The sequence below is a fragment of the Brienomyrus brachyistius genome, chromosome 21 (assembly GCF_023856365.1).
Source record: "Brienomyrus brachyistius isolate T26 chromosome 21, BBRACH_0.4, whole genome shotgun sequence".
NCBI lineage: Eukaryota > Metazoa > Chordata > Actinopteri > Osteoglossiformes > Mormyridae > Brienomyrus > Brienomyrus brachyistius.
The window spans coordinates 14466371-14492179 of NC_064553.1; the positions used below are offsets into that span (position 1 = coordinate 14466371).

A 25809-nucleotide genomic window follows, 5' to 3' on the forward strand; every position below is an offset into this window, starting at 1 on the left:
ACAAGAATTCACTATAGAAATAAAGTTTAATATCACAAAATGTTTTTTTTTCTTTCTCAAAATAGTAATAGCATATTATTAAATGTGTAGATGTATTTGTGTGTAACTACAGCTGTTTGCTATTCCTAATACTGGAATTATAAAAGATAAAAGATATATATATATATTATAAATATATATAATGTATAAAAGTTTTATATTCTAATATTGTTAAATAATTACTGAGTTTATAATGGACAAATGTTTTTCAATGTCCTTCATGAGTAATATGCTAAATTATGCATTTATAGCTAAATTTATTGACCAATATATTGAATGTTCATACACAAAATAAATGTAATGTCCAGGCGTCAGGGATCAGGGATCCAGATAGAGGCTTAACACAAATCAGGATCGTGGGGCAAGAGATGGTAATGAATGAATGTGCTGAGGTTAAGAAGCTGAAAGATCAGTCCTGGGGTTGGAAGGAAAAGCAGGCACATGTGTAGACACAGGGAAGAAAGATATAGGATACAATATGGTAGAAAATCGAATCCCCAAACCTGTCAGTTACAGTATGGTTAGGAATAAGAAGGAACGACAAACATTAAAACTGATAAACATTAAGCATCCTGATACCATCTGTGCAGAGTGCAATTAATGGTGTGACGTTCACGAACAATTAATTCGCGGTCAGCGAGTCCCTTAAGGGAAGTATATGTTCATGTTCATGTCCTTCACAGATTTTTTCTTTCTGTTCTTCCGCTTGAAAGCTGCTTCCCTTCTTAATTATGGCCAATAAGAGCCAGTTGGGCATGTGAGGCCATGCTGTAACTGACCATATGACTGGTTGGAAACAAAACCTGGACTGAACCTATACACCTACTCTCTCATTCACCACTCACTCACCAAATCGGTCACTCCTTCGGGTCTTTTCACGAGTTGGTGAGTGAGTGGAGAATGAGAGAGCCTCTCTTTCACTGATTCATTTGTGAACTTGTGAACTGTAAAGGACTCAGCAAACAAGGGACGTCCTCAGGACGTTCGTCTATGTCCCCTTAAGGTTGTTTTTATAACATTCGCTATTGGACATTTACAGGACGTTACAGTTTTTCTCGATTGCTTACACAGTATTACCAGGATTATGAGCTAAATTTCCAAAACCATTACACCACCAACCAAAAACACACCCATTTCCCTAAACTATAGACACTATTCCTCTGTTTTGACAGATGATTCCAATTTGTTGAACTGTCAGAGCAAAATCCCTACATACAAATCCCTTCAATTGTCATTGGTTTAACCATGTGCTCATTTACAAAGCACTTTCAGTCAATATTGTTCACTCAAGTCAGCACAGCTTGAACCCAATTAGCACACAATAATCCAGAGGGAAACACAGCCAATCAGAACCTCCACATGTTAGATAAAAGGGCCATGTGTCACTTATATTGGGAAAATGGATCTACAAAGACCTGAAGGTAAAGGAAGGGAACACAGAAGAGGAGATGGAAGAGGAAGGGCAAGGAGACAAGTGGTTTCTGATCAGATTCGTGCAACTCTAGTTCACCATGTTCTTATCCATGGGTTGTCCATGAGAGAAGCCGGGCAAAGAGTGCAGCCGAATGTGAACCGCTTCACAGTAGCCTCTATAAACCGGACCTTCAGAGAGGAAAATAGGTAAGTAATTTACATACTGCTGTCTAGTGCAGTATTCTGCACTCTTACAGTACATACATGTACTATCGCTGTTTGCTCTATTGTATGCATTCTTCGATGGAACAGGTTGAGGATGAAACAGGCCTATTGTGTTCCTTTCAGAAGGAGTCAAAGACAAATGCGTGGAATATGTGTAAGTATGGTTTTTTATTCCATATTTGAGTATATTTATGTATTACAGCAGGAAGAAACACAGGTCAGGACAATCGACAGATTCCAGCAATGGGAGACACTGGGAACATAGACAAAACAGAACATAATAAAACTAGAAACAAGCAGGAATTAATAAAAGGTACAAAGCAACGAACTATGCAAAAATACACCTATGCAGAAATTAAGCCGAAAGAAAAAATCCACAATAAATAGGTCAGGGTCAGACGACAGCTGCATGCTTAGCCTGTCAGGGGAACAGAGAGTCACATGTCTGTTTATTTTTCTTAAATTGGTATGACTGAGAATCAATGACTTTATTTGTTCTTTAGTCAACATATAAAGACAACACCGGATAAACCCGCCTCGACACACCTTTTGCTCTAGAAAGTAAGACCTGACTCTATAGGGTAAGGTGTCATCGAAGCCAAATTTTAAACACGGATTTCATTTTTTCAGTCTTGAGGGGGAAACTGCTTCCAATCTGTCTTGAGTTTACTGATTAATCTGCCAAAGTATTTTACAGATTGTTTGACCTCCACCCCAAACATGACGAGCCTGTTGGAAATTGTGAAGTGGTTAGAGTTCACATTTACTGTGGTTAATAAAAAGACCAGAGGCTATAGAACAAGAACTCTAACCGCTCCAGGAAAACAGGTTACATACTCTCCAATCTTAATACCCCCAGTATGAATGCAGTTAACTGTGAGAAAATTCAACATCTTCGCAGCGATTGAAAACAGGAATGGGGAGATGGGACAACATTGTCTTATACCTCTGTTAAGAACAAATCTCTTCAAAGTTCTCTCAACAAGAGCAACACTGCTGTTTATGCCCTTTTACATAGGTCTGACCATATTACATATTATTTCTAGCGAGCAACATGTGGTATACATGTAGGAAACTGATGCAACATATTCAGCCAATAGATGGGGTTTATTGTCAAGAGGAAGGTCATGTGACATGTTTAAGCTCATTATCAGCTGTGAGAACACCAGAGTTCATTTCTGTTACGCCAGTTATTCATGGAGAAGTCTTTCATCTTAGTCATCCTAACCTTCACCACAGGTAACTATTTTACAAGGCATAAATGGTTAGCGTAAGTAAAAAATAAATGACATACATATGGTACAGTAAAAATCTTTGCCACACTATAATGTTTATTGTGATTTATTTCTTTATTCTATAGGTTTCACCACTGGTGATGACATCAGTCCTGAAAGAGAAGAAGTTTCCAGTAATGAAGGACAATCAGTGACTCTGAGCTGCAGCTACAGAACGAGCAGTGATTATATTATTCTATACTGGTACAGACAGCACTCTAATCAGGCACCAGAATACCTCCTCTATAAAGGTGCCCGGTCACGCAATAGCTATGAAGATACTACCAATGTCAGATTCAAATCTACTACATCCAGGGACTCCACCCAGCTCACCATTGACAGTCTCACCATAGCAGACACAGCCATCTACTACTGTGCTCTGAGGGATGCACAGTGATCAAAAACTACTGAGACGCTGTACAAAAACTCATCTGACAAGAACTTCCTCTCAGTGAGCATCAGAAGTACCTCCCTTCCCACAATCTGGGATCAGTTCCAGAGCAGCAGATGTTCAGGTATAAAGCTGGTTATTGTGGTTACATCAGTCAGAGGAGCTGATGGCTGAGATACTGTGTCTGTGTTTATCCTAGAGAATAAAATATAGAATAATATCGCCACATATACTTCTAAGTGTGGAGAGAAATAAATAAAATGTGAAAATGTCATGTGCAACTAAGTATTACATTGACTTTCATTCACCAGACACTTTTATCGAAAGTGACGTAGAAATGAGGCAAACAGCCCATTAAAAACGTATGTAAGGCGAAGTGTCCATTTAATAAGAGCAACAACATGAATGTCCAGCTGAAAGTGTGACCGCTGTCAGATCACACACTTATAATGAACTTAGTATCTTCATTTTCACTTTATTTGATTTTATTTTATTTTAGTGTTTCTCAACCCATGTGAATCTGTGTATGTAAGCGTTGGTCATAATGGTGGGACGTGGCGAAAAAAATCCACAGTTTTAGTCTCCCTGTTAGTGTAGCCAAAGCTGAAACCCTGGGTTCCTTTAAACCAGAGCTAGATAAGATTTTAACAACTCTGAGCTATTAGTTCTCCCCAAACGAGCCTGATGGGCCGAATAGCCTCCTATCGTTTGTAAATGTCTTATGTTCTTATGTTATGTGAACGTGCCGGCTGTGCTTCAGAGAGCTGGCATACAAGTACAGCAGCAGCCGTCAATCCTCAGTCATTAAAGTCTTTCTCTTTGTGCTTATAGGCAAAACTTTTACATTTATTTATTCTCTGGTTGTGCTTGTAATTTGGTCAGTTTTATTTTAAAAAAACTATTTATCATTAGTTTTACAACAGGGCAAAAATATTCCTGAATGAAAAATAAAAAAATTTAAAAAGTGAGGACAGCCCTGGTATAACGAGTAAAACCCTGAATTCCAAAACAAATCTCATGCACATATTAGTATGCTTGGTGTAAAAATGCAACTCCCATATCTCCACTCTCAATGGCACCACACCACACTCTACAACACAACAGTATATAGAGTATAGTATATGGTAGGCCTGTATGCAAATATATCACCCCCAGGCTAGATTCGATACAGATTATATCTGCCTCGTCAACATGCCTAGTCGGTTAATCAAAAATATTTAAAGGAACTATTGTATTATCTCAATCCTAATCTACAATCCCTGTACTGCACATAGTTGCTCTCCAGTGAGAGAGAGGGATAGATGGTGAATGATGCAAAGGTAGAGATGACCAAGAATTCTATGTCTCTCGTTTCGTGTATTTCCAGTGTTGGACACCGACTGCTTGTATGTTATCAGGACGACTGTGAGACTTTAATATTTCTGTGTCGTGTCCTGGCTGAATGACTGTCCATCCACAACAGCCTCCAAATTCCTTGCCAGTCCTCATGAATCTGACACTCTCTGCAGAGGGTGGGTGGTGATGTGGTGCTCATTTCCCAGTCTTGTGCGTTAAGGTCCTCGCCACAGTTTGCAGAGGCAATGTTGCCTCTTATTACTGCTTTTATTAAATTTCCCAAAACATAAGTCCACAGAAGGAGAATAAAGAGAATGGCTAATCGAGGGGCTGGCTTACCAAATGTCTTCAGGGCCACAGAATGTGCACATTGCCATCAAGCCTCCCGCCAAAAATGAAGAGGAGTATAGCAACAGGAGACTGCAACACAGCATTAATGCACAAGTCGTGTGTGACTCAGATGGCCGAATATTGAGTGTTTGTGCCAAATGTCCAGGCTCAACCAATAATTCCTTTATTCTGCACTACTGCTACTTTGGCAGAAAGAATAGCAGAACGACATGACCAGGATTGTTAAGGTTACATAACATAATGTTTATTATTACTACAACCAATCATTATGACATGGCTAGTATTGTGAGAGTTTTTCATTATTATTATTAGCGCCCATACAAAATTTTACAATGAGTTTCATGAAATTCACCAAGAGAAGGTTAGGTGTATGGCAAAATGTTTAATGTGAATGATGATAATCCTTATTATCATGTCTCAGCTGCAGATACTAATGGTGCACTTAACACAGTGAAATTGGCAAATATGCAACAAACAGATTATGAGAGAGGTAGTAAGTAAATGATTTGTGACAGCAGAGGGTGCTGTTTCTGCTTCTTAAAAGTTCCAGAGCTGGAAAACATTAGACGCAGTGAGATTATAATCACAATCTGATTTGTTGTACTTGATGAGATGTTTATCCATCCATTTCATTCCACTCTCTGCTGCTTGTCAAGAGTCGGGTCGCAGGGTCAGCAATCTAAGTAGGGATGCCCAGAACTCCCTCCAGCCACTTCTCCAGCACCTCCTGGGGAATACCAAAGCGTTCCGAGGCCAGCTGAGACCCCCTCCACACCTTGGTTACACCTAGAAATTCTCTCCATAAAAATTACAAACAGAATTGGTGACAAAGGGCAGCCCTGACGGAGTCCAACACCAACCGGGAATGAGTCTGACTTACTGCTGGTGTAACCGGTGATCGCTGGGGATGACGTCATCCGCGGATCCCGTATCCGGCGGTATGTATGAGACGCTGATTAGGTAAATGGGGGCGGTTCATGATGGCGTCTTAATTGGGTCAAAACAGCGGTACACCCAATGAATTGGAATCGGCGTGGATAAAAGCGGTGGGAAGCCGCTAGTGGGGGAGGTTCGATTGCTGCCGCGATACTTCTGCGAGCGACGGAAATGGTGGTGAGCGGTTGGTTCCGTGTCCCGGCGTAATGAGTAATAGGGGTTGGACGGGGTGGCTGAGTGCATTTCTGTTCTCTTCTGGGTATGTAAGGACTGATCTTCTTTCTAGGCTGGGTTCGGGGTGACAAGTGTGTCCGGGTCTATGCTGATGCTCAGGAGCTGGTCACTGCTGTTTTGCCTGTTGTTGATTTCATTTTGTAAGATTATGTGCGTTGTACCGGCATTGTTGTGAATAAGGGGGGGGCGTGGTTATCGGGGCTAACTGGGTGCTGGCTGGTATAGTAGGAGGTCTGGAGGGTAGTTTAGTCTCTTCCCCATTTACAGCGGAGAGCCAGTGAATGTGGTGCTGGAGTTTGGGGGTTGGAGGCTGTGTTCTTGCACTGCATGGAGTGAATGTGGGGTGGGTGAGAAGTATTAACTCCAGGATGTGGTTTGCTGTGCTTTTGATATTAACTCCCACTTGGATATGTGTGCCCTTGGGGTGTATGTGTGTGGTGTCTCCCCTTCCTTTTTCTTCTTCCAGGTAAGCACCTTCCTTGGCTGGCTAAGGGGTTAAGGCGTGATTATGGTATTGGACCACCAGCACCTGAGTTTTGCTCTCAACCCCGTTTGTGTGTTTTAGTGGTGTCATATGCTGGTAATTGTTTACTGACTGGGAGGGTTCATTTTTAAATTATTGTTAATAAATTGTTTTAATTCTGGGATATGCGTCTCTGTGTGTTCATGCAAAGGGAAGTCGTGGGGTTAATTTGAAGTCCTGAGGGGCAGGGCCTCTGGTGGCGTAGTCGGGGTTACGTAACCTTGCAGCCCAAGGTTACACTGGCAATGTGAACCAAGCTCTCACTCCATTTGTACAGGGACCTGATGGCCTGCAATAACAGACCCCATACCCCATACTCCTGAAGCACCCCCTACAGGATCCCCCGAGAGACACGATCATATGCCACAAAGCACATGTAGACTGGTTGGGCAAACTCCCATGAAGCCTCCAGTATCCCTGTGAGGGTGAAGAGCTGGTCCAGTGTTCCCAAGCCAAGACGGAATCCGCACTGTTCCTCCTGGATCCGAGGTTCGACCAATGGGCAGACCCTCCTCTCCAGTGCCCCGGCATAGACCTTCCCAGTGAGGCTGAGGAATGTGATCCCTCTATAGTTGGAACACACCCTCCGGTCCTTTTTCTTAAAAATTGGGACCACCACCCCAGCCTGCCAATCCAAAGGCACTGTTCCCAACTTCCATGCAATGGTGAAGAGGCAAGAGAGCTCAACAACGTCAAGAGCTTTCAAGAACTAATGGCGTGTCTCATCCATCGCCTGAGCCTGTCCACCGAGGAGTTTTTTGCAGGAGTTTTTTGACTACTTCAGTGACCTCAGCCCCCCCCCCCCCCCCCCCAGAGTCTTCCATCTCTACATCCTCTGAGTACGGTGCATCAGTGGGATTCTGGAGATCCTCAAAATATTCCTTACACTGCCTGACTATATCCCCAGTTGTGGTCAACAGTTCGACATCCCTGCTGTAAATAGCATATGTCATACAAGTACCTGATTATGGCCTGATGTGCTTCAGAGAGACTGGGACACAGAGGCTGGAAACCAGAAAGACTGGAATCAAGAAAGATTGTATACCTTAGAAAGATACACATCAAAATCTGTATTTTAACAGTTCAGTTATGGAACATGCATTGAGAATTTTTTTTCAGCATTTATTTGTAATTCATCATTTTCATGTGTTTTTGAAAATATCTTTAGATTTCTGGTGTGTTACTTCATCCTTTCCTTTTCATAGGTAATCCCAAAAACCCATACCCACAGCGGCTCTCCATGGATCAGGTTCAGCAGCCCTGAAATAAAAACTAAAGCAGGGGCAGGTACTTAAGTAAAGGTATCTATCCATCCATTTTCCAAACCGCTTATCCTACTGGGTCGCAGGGCCTATCCCGGAAGCAATGTGCACGAGGCAGGGAACAACCCAGCATGGGGGGCCAGCCCATTGCAGGGCACACTCACACACCAGTCACTCATACATGCACACTTAGGGGCAATTTAGCAACTCCAATAAGCCTCGGCATGTTTTTGGATTGTGGGGGGAAACCGGAGTACCCGGAGGAAACCCCACGACGACATGGGGAGAACATGCAAACTCCGCACACATGTAACCCAGGCGGAGACTCGAACCCGGGTCCCAGAGGTGTGAGGCAACAGTGCTAACCACTGCACCTAAGTGAAGACATGACAAGGACAAACAAGAGACACATGTGGGCAGTATCAATCATTAGGAATAAACACAGGTGAGGACAATCGACAGATTCCAGCAATGGGAGACACTGGGAACATAGACAAAACAGAACATAATAAAACTAGAAACAAGCCGGAATTAATAAAAGGTACAAAACAACGAAAGAACGAAAAAATACACCTATGCAGAAATTAAGCCAAAAGTAAAAATGAAAGAACAAATACACAATAAATAGGTCAGGGTTAGACGACAGCTGCATGCTTAGCCTGTCAGGGGAACAGAGAGTCACATGTCTGTTTATTTTTCTTAAATGTGTATGACTGAGAATCAATGACTTTATTTGTTCTTTAGTCAACATATACAGACAACACCGGGTAAACCCGCCTCAACACACCTTTTGCTTTAGAGAGTAAGACCTGACTCTATAGGGTAAGGTGTCATCGAAGCCAAATTTTAATCACGGATTTAATTTTTTTAGTACTGGGGGGGAAACTGCTTACCACTCTGTCTTGAGTTGAGTTACCGATTAATCTGCCAATGTGTTTTACAGATTGTTTGACCTCCACCCCAAACATGACGAGCCTGTTGGAAAATGTGAAGTGGTTAGAGTTCACATTTACTGTGGTTAATAAAAAGACCAGAGGCTATAGAACAAGAACAAGAACTCTAACCGCTCTAGGAAAACAGGTTACATACTCTCCAATCTTAATACCCCCAGTATGAATACAGTTAACTGTGAGAAAATTCATCATCTTCACAGCGATTGAAAACAGGAATGGGGAGATGGGACAACCTTGTCTTATACCTCTGTTAAGTACAAATCTCTTCGAAGTTCTCTCAGCAAGAGTATCACTGCTATTCATGCCCTTTTACATAGGTCTGACCATATTACATATTAGTTCTAGCGAGCAACATGTGGTATGTGTGTAGGAAAATGATGCAACATATTCAGCCAATAGATGGGGTTTATTGTCAAGAGGAAGGTCATGTGACATGTTTAAGCTCATTAGCAACTGTGTGAACACCAGAGTTCATTTCTGTTACGCCAGTTATTCATGGAGACGTCTTTCATCTTAGTCATCCTAATCTTCACCACAGGTAACTATTTTACAAGGCATAAATGGTTAGCATAAGTAAAAAATAAATGACTTACATATGGTACAGTAAAAATCTTTGCCACACTATAATGTTTATTGTGATTTATTTCTTTATTCTATAGGTTTAACTACCGGTGATGACATCAGTCCTGAAAGAGAAGAAGTTTCCAGTAATGAAGGACAATCAGTGACACTGAGCTGCAGCTACAGAACGAGCAGTGAAAACATTATTCTATACTGGTACAGACAGCACTCTAATCAGGCACCAGAATACCTCCTCTATAAAGGTGCCCGGTTATACAGTAGTGAATCTACTACCAATGCCAGATTCAAATCTACTACATCCAGGGACTCCACCCAACTCACCATTACCAGTCTCACCATAGCAGATACAGCCATCTACTACTGTGCTCTGAGGGATGCACAGTGATCAAAAACTACTGAGACGCTTTACAAAAACTCATCTGACAATAACTTCCTCTCAGTGAGCATCAGAAGTACCTCCCTTCCCACAATCTGGGATCAGGTCCAGAGCAGCAGATGTTCAGGTATAAAGCTGGTTATTGTGGTTACATCAGTCAGAGGAGCTGATGGCTGAGATACTGAAGTAAACAGAGCAGGAATCTGCTATAAATACGGAATCTGCTACTATAGAAACAATGTTTATTTTCTCTCAGTGCTGTGAATGAGGCTGACAGCCATCAGCCCAGCAGGTGTAAGAGACACTGGGACAGAAACACTGTCTGATGTATGAATGCCTGAATGTGTCAGACTCAGAGCCTGTCCAACCCGCCCTTTGTGTCTCCTCCCCATTTGCCCAGCAGGTGTTGCTGACTTTCCTATTTTCCACCTTGTCTCTCGTCCTTCAGCCCCAGTGTGCTCTCCCTCTTCCTCTACCCGCTGCATGGCTCAACCAGGTGAGCGCGTGGGTTAGGCACTGCATTCCCCAGTTGTAAGTCTGAGGCTGGTTAATGATCAGCCTTATCTCTTTCTTTGTACTTTAGTTTCTGTTTCCCAGTGTTTTATGTTTCCTTTTGAGTTTCCTGTTCTAGATTTTCCCTCCTTGTGTTCTGTTCCGGTTTTATGTTGTACTTTGTTTTCTTGTGTAGTATTTCCCTCTGTATCCTTAGTTTCAGGTCTCTAGTTCCTTAGTTCTGCGTTCATTAGTGTTAGTTCCTTCATCTGTGTCTTGCTGCCTTGTGTCCTTGTCGATTGGTTGCTTTTGATGATTCACACCTGGGGGGTATTCCAAGAAAGTAGCTAAAGAAAGCCAGACTTTCCCGAAAAAGTCAGAATTAAACTAGCGACACCTCTAAACCCATGCAAAATACGAAGATATAATCACTAAAAACGACAATGCTGTGACAATAAATCAAGCCGGGGAGTTGGCTTGGTGAAGAGTTGCACAGACTAAATTTGTAAGTTATGTAAATGTTACAAGTGCGTAGAACAGTGGCACAATGGTACATGCTATCGTATTACACCACGAAAGTTCCTGGTTCGATCCCCATAGCCAACGGGGGACCCTCTGTGTCTTAAGTTCACGAGTCATTATTACTGTATAATGTTATTCAGTGTTATTTGGTCTCCGTGAAATACTTTCACATCCGTGTGAAATGTTCCACACAAATAACCGTATCTTGTCTGTATCTTGTTCTGACAGCCACGTTTTTTTCATTTCACTACCTTACAAAATGTACTAAATTGTTTCATTCTGAAATATGCAGTAGACGCATTGTAGGAGAGAAGAATGTCAGACAGTAGAGAGCGCTGTTTCTACTACGTAGGACTTTCTTTCCTTCAAAATAAGCCATGAGCTGCAAAACCAACATAATTTTTCCAGTAGAGGCAGGTATAATCAGTTATACAGAAGCAAGATTTAATCACACTAAATAACTTGTAATAATAACATGTTATTTTACTAATAATACAGAGTAATGGGCTCCAATGTAAGTATAATCTAAGTTTTCCATAAAAACGCTGATGTAATTTGTTTTTTGTTTTAATTAGAGGAATTATATTTTTTTCTGTGCTTCAGTGGGAGTGAGTGCTGATAAAGTCAGCCTTCCTTGACTAATTTGCCTGAGGGAGACAAAGCTGTACTGACTTGCAGCCATGATATTACAGACTCCAGGTCTATGTACTGGTATGTACAGCATTCAGACAAGGCTCCTGAACTTCTCATTAATACATTTCATGAAATGGATGAGTAAAACATATGTTCATGTTAGTTATCATAACTGTCATTACAGCTTGACTTTTTAAAGTGATTTAAACGAATCATTAATACATTAAAAACAAGTTTTATATTTGTTACTGTGTAATTTCTCTTTTCAGGCTTGACTGCTGAAGGTGACATTGGTCCTGACACAAAAATAATGTAAATCAAAGAAGAAGAAGGAGAATCAGTGACACTGATCTACAACTATAGAACCAGTATTACATATATTAACCCTTACTGGTACAGACAGCACTCTAATCAGGCACCACAGTGTGTGCTCCTTAAAGGAGACAGCACATATGATGACGTGGACGACAGCTCAGATAAGTGACTGAAATCTACTACATCCAGGGACTCCACCCAGCTCACCATTCCCAGTCTTACCATAGCAGATACAGCCATCTACTACTGTGCTCTAAGGGATGCACAGTGATCAAATGTTACCGAGACACTGTACAAAACCCCTCTGAAAAGAATATTATCTTAATTAGCATCAGAGATAACATCTGATGTCAGCTCCAGAGCAGTAGAGTTTTAGAGCTGAAGCTGGTTATTGTGGTTACATCAGTCAGAGGAGCTGATGGCTGAGACACTGAAGCAAACATCAGGAATCTGCAGTAAATTCGGCCTATGGGGCCTTAGGAAATGAACACTGTTGGATGTTGGATATATTTTGCTGGAGAGAAAAAAGCATTATGTCAGCCTCTCTCATGAGTGGAGCTATGGATGCTGTTACACAAAATCCCTGCAGGAGCCGGCATTGTAGTTTGGGCATCCATCCTTATATTTACAGCACTACCATTTAAGATCGTCCTTAACTACGGTCTGACACTACAGAGTGATTTCAGCTCAGTGGACACAGGCAAGAGGCTGTTTCTGAGGAATCTGTAAGGGTGTGATAAGGTACGTCTGATGAGGCTACATTGCTAGTGGTTCTAGTATTTGCAAAGCTATATTAAGAGAAACGCATCCTTGCATGTGAAGTAAAACAGCAGCGGTGAGATCTACTCTCCACGTAAATAAATCACAGACACATAGTAGTCCTCTAGGTTTTCAATTCCTATTTCTGTTCGGATTACTTATTAAATCTATGACTTCACTCCTGACCACATTTAAACCAGAAGACGCCAGAATAACACAGACAGATTACAGAAAACATCTACTTCATAGAGAGAAGGGTATATGGCTGTGATTAACTTACTGGCTTCTTTCATTTTGACCAGCTTGACTGGGCTTCACCATCTGTATGGGACATCATGGAGATCATGTTCTGGAAGAGTGAAGCTGCAGTTACACATTCTGCCTGGTGGGGGCAACATTGCAGCAAAAATACATGTTTCTAGTTTTAACACTGTAATATAAGTATCTCCTTATAACCTGAAATGCGTCAGACACATTTGGGCATGAAACTGTGAACAAGTCAGTAATATTGTTTCCAGATATATTAAGATATCTGTCTATATCTTTATTTTTTTACAACTCAGTTATGGAACATGCACTTGGAATTTTGATAATTTTTTCAACAATTATCGGTAATTCATCATTTTCATTACTTTTTGATACTGTCTTCAGATTCCTGTTGTGTTACTTCATTCTTATACTCTCATTTCCACAGAGTGCCGAGCTGCAGATACAGTGAATCAGACTGCTGGAGATGTCTTTGCATCTGAAGGAGGATCAATGACACTCAACTGTACCTATCAAATTAGCAGCTTAGCCAACGAATACCTCTTCTGGTACATCCAGTATCCCAATGAGTCTCCCAAGTACATCCTGAGACGTGAAAAGTATGGAGAAGGTGATACTGCTCCAGGCTACAAGGAGAGATTTGATGGCAGTTTGAACACAAATGCAAAGTCTGTACCTTTAACAGTGCAGAATGTGCAGCTATCAGATTCTGCTGTGTATTACTGTGCTCTGAGGCCCACAATGAGAATAACCTTCTCACACCCTCTACAAAAACACAAAACCAACAGGAAGATAACAACTAAAAGCAAACTGCTGTTTTTGCAGAAATTTACAAGAATTCATTATAGAAATAACGTTTAATATCACAAAATGGTTTTTTTTTTCTTTGTCAAAATAGTAATAGCATATTATTAAATGTGTAGATGTATTTGTGTGTAACTATAGCTGTTTGCTATTCCTAATACTGGAATTATAAAAGATAAAAGATATATATATATATATATATATTATAAATATATATAATGTATAAAAGTTTTATATTCTAATATTGTTAAATAATTACTGAGTTCATAATGGACAATTTTTTGTCAATGTCCTTCATGAGTAATATACTAAATTATACATTTATAGCTAAATTTATTGACCAATATATTGAATGTTCATACACAAAATAAATGTAATGTCCAGGCGTCAGGGATCAAGTATCCAGATAGAGGCTCAACACAAATCAGGATTGTGGGGCAAGAGATGGAAATGAATGAATGTGCTGAGGTTAAGAAGCTGAAAGATCAATCCTGGGGTTGGAAGGAAAAGCAGGCACATGTGTAGACACAGGCAAGAAAGATATAGGATACAATATGGTAGAAAATCGAATCCCCAAACCTGTCAGTTATGGTTAGGAATGAGAAAGAACGACAATCATTAAAACTGATAAACATTAACCATCCTGATACCATCTGTGCAGAGTGCAATTAATGGTGTGACGTTCAGGAACAATTCATTCGCGGTCAGCGAGTCCCTTAAGGGAAGTATATGTTCATGTTCATGTCCTTCACAGATTTTTTCTTTCTGTTCTTCCGCTTGAAAGCTGCTTCGCTTCTTAACTATGGCCAAAAAGAGCCAGTTGGGCATGTGAGGCCATGCTGTAAGTGACCATATGACTGGTTGGAAACAAAACGTGGACTGAACCTATACACCTATTCTCTCATTCATCACTCACTCACCAAATCGGTCACTCCTTCGGGTCTTTTCACGAGTTGGTGAGTGAGTGGAGAATGAGAGAGCCTCTCTTTCACTGATTCATTCATGAATTTGTAAACTATAAAGGACTCAGCAAACAAGGGACATCCTCAGGACGTTTGTCGATGTCCCCGTAAGGTTGTTTTTATAACGTTTGCTATCGGACATTTACAGGACGTTACAATTTTTCTCGATTGCTTACACACTATTACCAGGAAATTTCCAAAACCATTACACCACCTACAAAAAAACACACCCATTTCCCTAAACTATAGACAATATTCCCTTGTTTTGACCGATGATTCCGATTTGTTGAACTGTTAGAGCAAAATCCCTACACACAAATCCCTTCGATTCTCATTGGCTAAACCATGTGCTCATTAACAAAGCACTTTCAGTCAATATTGTTCACTCAAGTCAGCACAGCTTGAACCCAATTAGCACACAATAATCCAGAGGGAAACACAGCCAATCAGAATCGTTCACACACCAATCAGGACCTTCACTTGTTAGATAAAAGGGCTATGTGTCACTTGTATTGGAAAAATGGATCTACAAAGACCTGAAGGTAAAGGAAGGGAACACAGAAGAGGAGAGGGAAGAGGAAGGGCAATGCGACAAGTGGTTTCTGATCAGATTCCTGCAACTCTAGTTCACCATGTTCTTATCCATGGGTTGTCCATGAGAGAAGCCGGGCAAAGACTACAGCCGAATGTGAACCGCTTCACAGTAGCCTCTACAAACCGGACCTTCAGAGAGGAATATAGGTAAGTAATTTACATACTGCTGTCTAGTGCAGTATTCTGCACTCTTACAGTGCATACATGTACTATCGCTGTTTGCTCTATTGTATGCATTCTTCGAAGGAACAGGTTGAGGATGAAACAGGCCTATTGTGTTCCTTTCAGAAGGAGTCAAAGACAAATGCGTGGAATATGTGTAAGTATGGTTTTTCATTCCATATTTGAGAATGTTTATGTATTACAGCAGGAAGAAACACAGGTGAGGACAATCGACAGATTTCAGCAATGGGAGACACTGGGAACATAGACAAAACAGAACGTAATAAAACTAGAAACAAGCAGGAATTAATAAAAGGTACAAAGCAACGAACTGTGCAAAAATACACCTATGCAGAAATTAAGCCAAAAGCAAAAATGAAAGAAAAAATCCAGAATAAATGAGTCAAGGTTACACGACAGCTGCATGCTTAGCATGCTTAACAAAAACAGGGGAACAGAGAGTCACATGTCTGTTTACTTTTCAAAAATTGATATGACTGAGAATCAATGACTTTATTTGTTCTTTAGTCAACATATACAGACAACACCGGATAAACCCACCTCGACACACCTTTTGCTTTAGAAAGTAAGACCTGATTCTATAGGGTAAGGTGTCATCGAAGCCAAATTTTAAACACGGATTTAATTTTTTTAGTACTGGGGGGGAAACTGCTTACCACTCTGTCTTGAGTTGATTTACCGATTAATCTGCCAAAGTGTTTTACAGATTGTTTGACCTCCACTCCAAACATGACAAGCCTGCTGGAAATTGTGAAGTGGTTAGAGTTCACATTTACTGTGGTTAATAAAAACACCAGAGGCTAAAGAACAAGAACTCTCACCGCTCTAGGAAAACAGGTTACATACTCTCCAATCTTAATACCCCCAGTATGAATACAGTTAACTGTGAGAAAATTCATCATCTTCACAGCGATTGAAAACAGGAATGTGGAGATGGGACAACATTGTCCTATACCTCTGTTGAGTACAAATCTCTTCGAAGTTCTCTCAGCAAGAGTATCACTGCTATTTATGCCCCTTTACATAGGTCTGACCATATTACATATTAGTACTAGCGAGCAACATGTGGTATACATGTAGGAAACTGATGCAACATATTTAGCCAATAGATGGGGTTTATTGTCAAGAGGAAGTTCATGTGACATGTTTAAGCTCATTAGCAACTGTGTGAACACCAGAGTTCATTTCTGTTACGCCAGTTATTCATGGAGAAGTCTTTCATCTTAGTCATCCTAACCTTCACCACAGGTAAGTATTTTACAAGGCATAAATGGTTAGCGTAAGTAAAAAATAAATGACTTGCGTATGGTACAGTAAAATTCTTTGCCACACTATAATGTTTATTGTGATTTATTTCTTTATTCTATAGGTTTAACTACCGGTGATGACATCAGTCCTGAAAGAGAAGAAGTTTCCAGTAATGAAGGACAATCAGTGACACTGAGCTGCAGCTACAGAACAAGCAGTAACAATATTATTCTTTACTGGTACAGACAGCACTCTAATCAGGGACCAGAATACCTCCTCTATAAAGGTGCCCGGTCATACAGTATTGAATCTACTACCAATGCCAGATTCAAATCTTCTACATCATGGGACTCCACCAAACTCACCATTACCAGTCTCACCATAGCAGACACAGCCATCTACTACTGTGCTCTGAGGGATGCACAGTGATAAAAACTACTGAGACGCTTTACAAAAACTCATTTGATAAGAACTTCCTCTCAGTGGGCATCAGAAGTACCTCCCTTCCCACAATCTGGGATCAGTTCCAGAGCCGCAGATGTTCAGGTATAAAGCTGGTTATTGTGGTTACATCAGTCAGAGGAGCTGATGACTGAGATACTGAAGTAAACAGATTAGGAATCTGCTGTAAATACGGAATCTGCTACTATAGAAACAATGTTTATTTTCTCTCAGTGCTGTGAATGAGGCTGACAGCCATCAGCCCAGCAGGTGTAAGAGACACTGGGACAGAAACACTGTCTGATGTATGAATGCCTGAAGGTGTCAGAGTCAGAGCCTGTCCAACCCGCCCTTTGTGTCTCCTCCCCATTTGCCCAGCAGGTGTTGCTGACTTTCTTATTTTCCACCTTGTCTCTCGTCCTTCAGCCCCAGTGTGCTCTCCCTTTTCCTCTACCCGCTGCATGGCTCAACCAGGTGAGCGTGTGGGTTAGGCACTGCATTCCCCAGTTGTAAGTCTGAGGCTGGCTAATGATCAGTTTTATCTCTTTCTTTGTACTTTAGTTTCTGTTTCCCAGTGTTTTATGTGTCCTTTTGAGTTTCCTGTTCTATATTTTCACTCCTTGTGTTCTGTTCCGGTTTTATGTTGTACTTTGTTTTCTTGTGTAGTATTTCCCTCTGTTTCCTTAGTTTCAGGTCTCTAATTCCTTAGTTCTGCGTTCATTAGTGTTAGTTCCTTCATCCATGTCTTACTGCCTTGTGTCCTTGTCGATTGGTTGCTTTTGATGATTTACACCTGGGGGGTATTCCATGAAAGTAGCTAAAGAAAGCCAGACTTTCTCGAAAAAGTCAGACTCAAACTAGTGACACCTCTAAACCCATGCCTCATGTTGTTCCACTAACGAAGTTCAGCTTTAACTAATCAGGGCTCATATAAGACGGACTTGCAGTCTCACTTAGTGGGCACACCCGAGATATTTACGAAGCCCGAATTAATGGATGAACGATAGATCGATGAAACCAGTTGGAAAGCATGTAAAATGAGAGCGGTGTTTTTTTCAACAAACACTGCTGATGGAGCTCTATGACAAATACGAAGATATAATCGCTAAAAATGACAATGCTGTGGCAATAAATCAAGCCGGGGAGTTGGCTTGGTGAAGAGTTCCACAGACTAAATTTGTAAGTTATGTAAATCTTACAAGTGCCTAGTAACAGTGGCACAGTGGGACATGATGTCGCATTACACCACAAAAGTTCCTGGTTCGATCCCCATAGCCAACGGGGGACCCTCTGTGTCTTAAGTTCACGTGTCATTATTACTGTATAATGTTATTCAGTGTTATTTGGTCTCCGTGAAATTCTTTCACATCCGTGTGAAATGTTCCACACAAATAACCGTATCTTGTCTGTATCTTGTTCTGACAGCCACGTTTTTTTCATTTCACTGCCTTACAAAATGTACTAAATTGTTTCATTCTGAAATATGCGGTAGACACATTGTAGGAGAGAAGAATGTCAGACAGTAGAGGGCGCTGTTTCTACTACATAGGACTTTCCTACAAAATAAGCCATGAGCTGCAAAACCAACATAATTTTTCCAGTAGAGGCAGGTATAATCAGTTATACAGAAGCAAGATTTAATCACACTAAATAACTTGTAATAATAACATTGATTGATGAAACCCTTTATTGCTGTTGCAACATACGAGTACCAGCGAAAAAACTGGCCATCACCCGACCATACATATACACAAACATCACAGTAGGGGGTAGACCGGTCGGGAGACAAGGGAAGAGAGAAGAAAAGAAACATAATAACATGAGGAGAGAGGAGGAGAATAAAAAAACAGCCCCCAGACTGTACTCCAGTGGGGAGGACATTGTGGGAACCGAAAAAAACACCTCAGCAACATAAGCACCTGGTCACACCTTACAACATAAAAATTACATGACTTGCAACGGGTGAGGGAAAAGGGGAGGTGGAGGTAGTCCAGCAGAGACAGACAGCCATCCGGGCCTGCAGCCATGGAGGCGCTGGTCAACAGACCCGCCTGTTCACGCTGGGGGTATGAAGCGGCGAAGGCGTTGGATGGGGGGAGGGTGCAAGTCCTTGGGATCGGGGGAGAGGAATGCAAGAGAGTCTCACTGCCTTGTTCTTCCGGGCGAGTTGTTAGTTCAGCAGCGGCCTTGGCCAAGGCCAGTGCTGATTGGGGGGAGCCAAAACCTGATAGAATAGGGTTGTTTGGGTTTCCGGGCGAGAAGCTGTAATTTCCAGCTCCACTAATGTCCACGCTGGTCTCTGCCATCCAATAAGTTTTGCAAAGCTGTGAGCTTCTCCATGATGTTATCCAGTTTCACAGTCTGAGTGCTAACAGCTCTGCCTACTCCATCAATCATTCCGGCCAGCCTAGTGGGGCTTTGAGCGGCTGTCACCGTCTTCTTCAATCTTTGATAAACCAGGGCAATGCCTAATCCAATCAGCATAATACCTGTAATCATGGTTCTGAATAGGTAGATGTCTTCAATGTCCTCCACGGAAAGAGCTGCCAGGCACACGACCCTCCACCGCTCCTATCCGTCCATCGTGTAGCCAGCAGCATACGTTCCCGCCGGACAGTTAGGTTCCTCCGAACCTAGGCTTCTCGTCGAGAAGATGGTGTCAATTGCGTTGAGAGACCAGCTGATCAAATCCATCGTTTTTCGTAGTTTGGAGAGCAGGGCTGAGAGAGTCTCTCAAGTATAAGACAGTAGACTAGACGAGACGAGAGGAGCGAAGCAGGGAAGATAAGGGAATGGAGAGGGAGAGAAGTGCGACCGCCTCCGCTGAGAGCCAAACGAGAAACATGTTATTTTACTAATAATACAGAGTAATGGGCTCCAGTCTAAGTATATTCTAAGTTTTCCATAAAAACGTTGATGTAATTTGTTTTTTGTTTTAATTAGAGGAATTATATTTTTTTCTGTGCTTCAGTGGGAGTGAGTGCTGATAAAGTCAGCCTTCCTTGACTAATTCACCTGAGGGAGACAAAGCTGTACTGACATGCAGCCATGATATTACAGACTCCAGGTCTATGTACTGGTATGTACAGCATCCAGACAAGGCTCCTGAACGTCTCATTAATACATTTCATGAAATGGATGAGTCAAACATATGATTATGCTAGTTATCATAACTGTCATTACAGCTTGACTTTTTAAAGTGATTTAAACGAATCATCAATACATTAAAGTTTTATATTTGTTACTGTGTAATTCTTCTTTTCAGGCTTGACTGCTGAAGCTGACATTGGTCCTGACACAAAAATAATGTAAATCAAAGAAGAAGAAGGAGAATCAGTGACACTGATCTACAACTATAGAACCAGTATTACATAAATAAACCCTTACTGGTACAGACAGCACTCTAAACAGGCACCACAGTGTGTGCTCCTTAAAGGAGACAGCACATATGATGATGTGGACGACAGCTCAGATAAGTGACTGAAATCTACGACATCCAGGGACTCCACCCAGCTCACCATTCCCAGTCCTACCATAGCAGATACAGCCATCTACTACTGTGCTCTGAGGGCTGCACAGTGATCAATTGTTACCAAGACACTGTACAAAACCCCTCTGAAAAGAATATTATCTTAATTAGCATCAGAGATAACATCTGAAGTCAGCTCCAAAGCAGTAGAGTTGTAGAGCTGAAGCTGGTTATTGTGGTTACATCAGTCAGAGGAGCTGATGGCTGAGACACTGAAGCAAACATCAGGAATCTGCAGTAAATTCGGCCTATGGGGCCAGAGGAAATGAACACTGTTGGATGTTGGATACATTTTGCTGGAGAGCAAAAAGTATTATGTCAGCCTCTCTCATGAGTGGAGCTATGGATGCTGTTACACAAAATCCCTGCAGGAGCCGGCATTGTAGTTTGGGCATCCATCCTTATATTTACAGCACTACCATTTAAGATCGTCCTTAACTACGGTCTGACACTACAGAGTGATTTCAGCTCAGTGGACACAGGCAAGAGGCTGTTTCTGAGGAATCTGTATGGGTGTGATAAGGTACGTCCGATGAGGCTACATTGCTAGTGGGTCTAGTACTTGCAAAGCTATATTAAGAGAAACGCATCCTTGCATGTGAAGTAAAACAGCAGCGATGAGATCTACTCTCCACGTAAATAAATCACAGACACATAGTAGTCCTCTAGGTTTTTAATTCCTATTTCTGTTCGGATTACTTATTAAATCTATGACTTCACTCCTGACCACAGTTAAACCAGAAGACGCCAGAGTAACACAGACAGATTACAGAAAACGTCTACTCCATAGAGAGAAGGGTATATGGCTGTGATTAACTTACTGGCTTCTTTCATTTTGACCAGCTTGACTGGGCTTCACCATCTGTATGGGACATCATGGAGATCATGTTCTGGAAGAGTGAAGCTGCAGTTACACATGCTGCCTGGTGGGGGCAACATTGCAGCAAAAATGCATGTTTCTAGTTTTAACACTGTAATATAAGTATCTCCTTATAACCTCAAGTGCATCAGACACATTTGGGCATGAAACTGTGAACAAGTCAGTAATATTGTTTCCAGATATATTAAGATATCTGTCTATATCTTTATTTTTTTACAACTCAGTTATGGAACATGCACTTGGAATTTTGATAATTTTTTCAACAATTATCGGTAATTCATAATTTTCATGACTTTTTGATACTGTCTTTAGATTCCTGTTGTGTTACTTCATTCTTCTACTCTCATTTCCACAGAGTGCCGAGCTGCAGATACAGTGAATCAGACTGCTGGAGATGTCTTTGCATCTGAAGGAGGATCAGTGATAATTAACTGTACCTATCAAATTAGTAGCTCAGTTGATGAATACCTCTTCTGGTACATCCAATATTCCAATGAGTCTCCCAAATACCTTTTGAGACGGAGTAAATATGGAGATGATAACGCTCCAGGCTACAAGGAGAGATTTGATGCCAGTTTGAACACAAATGCAAAGTCTGTACCTTTAACAGTGCAGAATGTGCAGCTGTCAGACTTTGCTGTGTATTACTGTGCTCTGAAGCCCACAGTGAGAATAACCTTCTCACACCCTCTACAAAAACACAAAAGCACCAGGAAGATAATAACTAAAAGCAAACTGCTGTTTTTGCACAAATTTACAAGCATTCATTATAGAAATAAAGTTTAATATCACAAAATGTTTTTTTTTCTTTCTCAAAATAGTAATAGCATATTATTAAATGTGTAGATGTATTTGTGTGCAACTATAGCTGTTTGCTATTCCTAATACTGGAATTATAAAAGAGTTTATATAAAAATATATAATGTATAAAAGTTTTATACTCTAATATTGTTAAATAATTTCTGAGTTCATAATGGACAATTTCAAATTTTTCAATGTCCTTCATGAGTAATATGCTAAATTATGCATTTATAGCCAAATTTATTGACCAATATATTGAATGTTCATACAGAAAATAAATGTAATGTCCAGACGTCAGGGATCAGGGATCCAGATAGAGGCTCAACACAAATCAGGATCGTGGGGCAAGAGATGGAAATGAATGAATGTGCTGAGGTTAAGAAGCTGAAAGATCAGTCCTGGGGTTGAAAGGAAAAGCAGGCACATGTGTAGACACAGGGAAGAAACATATAGGATACAATATGGTAGAAAATCGAATCCCCAAACCTGTCAGTTACAGTATGGTTAGGAATAAGAAGGAACGACAAACATTAAAACTGATAAACATCCTGATACCATCTGTGCACAGTGCAATTAATGGTGTGACGTTCAGGAACAATTCATTCGCAGTCAGCGAGTCCCTTAAGGGAAGTATATGCTCATGTTCATGTCCTTCACAGATTTTTTCTTTCTGTTCTTCCGCTTTAAAGCTGCTTCCCTTCTTAACTATGGCCAATAAGAGCCAGTTGGGCATGTGAGGCCATGCTGTAAGTGACCATATGACTGGTTGGAAACAAAACCTGGACTAAACCTATACACCTACTCTCTCATTCATCACTCACTCACCAAATCGGTCACTCCTTCGGGTCTTTTCACGAGTTGGTGAGTGAGTGGAGAATGAGAGAGGCTCTCTTTCACTGATTCATTCGTGAACTTGTAAACTGTAAAGGACTCAGCAAACAAGGGATGTCCTCAGGACGTTCGTCGATGTCCCCGTAAGGTTGTTTTTATAACGTTCGCTATCGCACATTTACAGGACATTACAGTTTTTCACACTATTACCAGGATTATGAGCTAAATTTCCATAACCATTACACCACCTACCGAAAACACACCCATTTCCCTAAACTATAGACACTATTCCCCTGTTTTGACAGATGATTCCGATTTGTTGAACTGTCAGAGCAAAATCCCTACACAAAAATCCCTTCAATTCTCATTGGCTAAACCATGTTCTCATTAACAAAGCACTTTCAGTCAATATTGTTCACTCAAGTCAGCACAGCTTGAACCCAATTAGCAGACAATAGTCCAGAGGAAAACAATGCCAATCAGAATCATTCACACACCAATCAGAACCTTCACTTGTTAGATAAAAGGGCCATGTGCCACTTTTATTGGGAAAATGGATCAACAAAGACCTGAAGGTAAAGGAAGGGGACAGAGAAGAGGAGAGGGAAGAGGAAGGGCAATGAGATAAGTGGTTTCTGATCAGATTCGTGCAACTCTAGTTCACCATGTTCTTATCCATGGGTTGTCCATGAGAGAAGCCGGGCAAAGAGTGCAGCCGAATGTGAACCGCTTCACAGTAGCCTCTACAAACCGAACCTTCAGAGAGGAAAATAGGTAAGTAATTTACATACTGCTGTCTACTGCATTCTGCACTCTTACAGTGCATACATGTACTATCGCTGTTTGCTCTATTGTATGCATTCTTTGAAGGAGCAGGTTGAGGATGAAACAGGCCTATTGTGTTCCTTTCAAAAGGAGTCAAAGACAAATGCGTGGAATATGTGTAAGTATGGTTTTTCATTCCATATTTGAGTATATTTATGTATTACAGCTGTGTACAGTATATACTGTAGTACAGGCCATATTGTGTACTACAGCAGTGTGTTTCTGAGTAGTCATTTACTGAACCGTTTCATTTGTTTTGTAGAGAATATTTGACATAGATGTCAGAGAGACTCCACATGAACTCATCTTTGCTGATGAAGCGGGATTTAATCTTACCAAAAGGAGGAGAAGGGGGAGGAACATAATTGACCACCAGGCCATTGTGAATGTCGCTGGCCAGCGGGGAGGAAATGCAACCATGTGTGCTGCCATCAGCCACAGAGGGGTCCTCCACCACCAGGCCACCCTTGGTCCTTACAACACCATACATCTGCTGGCTTTCCACAAATGTCTGAGATCGTTTATACCAACTAGACCAGGGAGAGCCAGCACAGCCACAGCAGCCATGCTACGGTGTCATTTGGGACAATGTTAGCTTCCACAGGACTGCTGTAGTTCGTGACTGGTTCACCAGCATATTCTCCCTTCCTAAACCCCATAGAAGAGTTTTTTTCGGCATGGCGGCGGAAGGTCTATGACTGAGACCCCTACATCCCTATTCACCTCCTCCATGCTATGGAGGAGGTCTGTTCTGACATTACAGTTCAGGCTTGTCAGGGGTGGATTAGACATGCAAGGAGTTTCTTCCCCGGCTGCCTGGCAAGGGCTGATGTAGCCTGTGATGTTGAGGAGACTTTATGCCGTGACGCAGACCAGAGAAGCGATGCTGATTCAGGATGTTTTTGCTTTTTGTTTTGTTACAATAACGTTTGCAATTTGTAGCTTCCCAAAGACAGACACGAAAGAAAGCTTGGCTTTTGCTTGCAGTGGCTTACAAACACACACAGTTTTGAGATAAAAGTCATGCCCTCCTGTAATCCCGAAACACAATGACCCCTGAAAACATTAAAACATGACTCATCAATGTTATTGCTATATAAAGGGAATAATAAAAAATAAAAGTTCTCCTCTACTGAAATGACAGTGGTTCAGTTTATTACTAGCCTATCTTCTTAGACCACCAGAGTTGTAAAATTGAATCATTTTAATTTATCTAACTTATAGAATAACTGCAATGAAATGTACTATGGTTTTAAATTGTGTAATACCAAAATATGGCAAAATATTTAATCTATACATACACACACACAGTTTTTGTGTACCTAGTCAACAATTTCGGGTTTTAATCAATTTTGAGAATGCCATTTTTAAAATGTCAAATGGTGTAGCCTGTTTAATATATCAGTTCCCTTCATCCCAATTAAAAATCCTGCCCTAATGATGGAAATGGCGGAACTGTTGTCAATCAAGGCGTCACACTAGACTTCACTGATCGCTGCCTGGTGTTCCAGGTTTACCTAGTTCCGACAGCATGGCCAGCAGCACATCTCTTGCAAGAGAGGATGGCCCATCTCCAAGAAATATGCATTAAATGATGTAATGTTGTGAAAATGTGCAACACAAATAAAACTGAACTGAATTGAGCGTAGTAAAGTTGAGTTGTGTTGAAAGATTTAAGGTGCATGCAACTTGATAAAGCTAAATAATTGTACTCCCCCATCTCAAAAACTACTTTTCCCTTATTTTTGTACAGGGCTATAAAACACCGTGTTCCCTAACCTACCAGAAATTTAGTTTTCCTACCGTTGAAAAAGGGTGCCAGCCTTTCA

General features: G+C 41.1%; 2 long non-coding RNA genes and 1 gene segment (V, D, J or C); all 3 read left to right on the forward strand.

Moving 5' to 3' along the window:
• Positions 1–1447: 1447 nt before the first annotated feature.
• On the forward strand, positions 1448–1822 carry LOC125716280 (uncharacterized). Its single transcript, XR_007384301.1, has 3 exons — positions 1448–1460; positions 1545–1659; positions 1801–1822. It is a non-coding gene; the product is annotated as an uncharacterized LOC125716280 (long non-coding RNA).
• An 11273-nt stretch (positions 1823–13095) lies between these two features.
• Positions 13096–13743, forward strand: LOC125717130 (T cell receptor alpha variable 18-like). The segment is given in 2 exon segments: positions 13096–13226; positions 13310–13743. Coding segments are annotated over 2 exon segments (480 nt in total).
• Positions 13744–15177: 1434 nt separating this feature from the next.
• On the forward strand, positions 15178–15552 carry LOC125716281 (uncharacterized). Its single transcript, XR_007384302.1, has 3 exons — positions 15178–15190; positions 15275–15389; positions 15531–15552. It is a non-coding gene; the product is annotated as an uncharacterized LOC125716281 (long non-coding RNA).
• The last annotated feature ends 10257 nt before the right edge of the window (positions 15553–25809 follow it).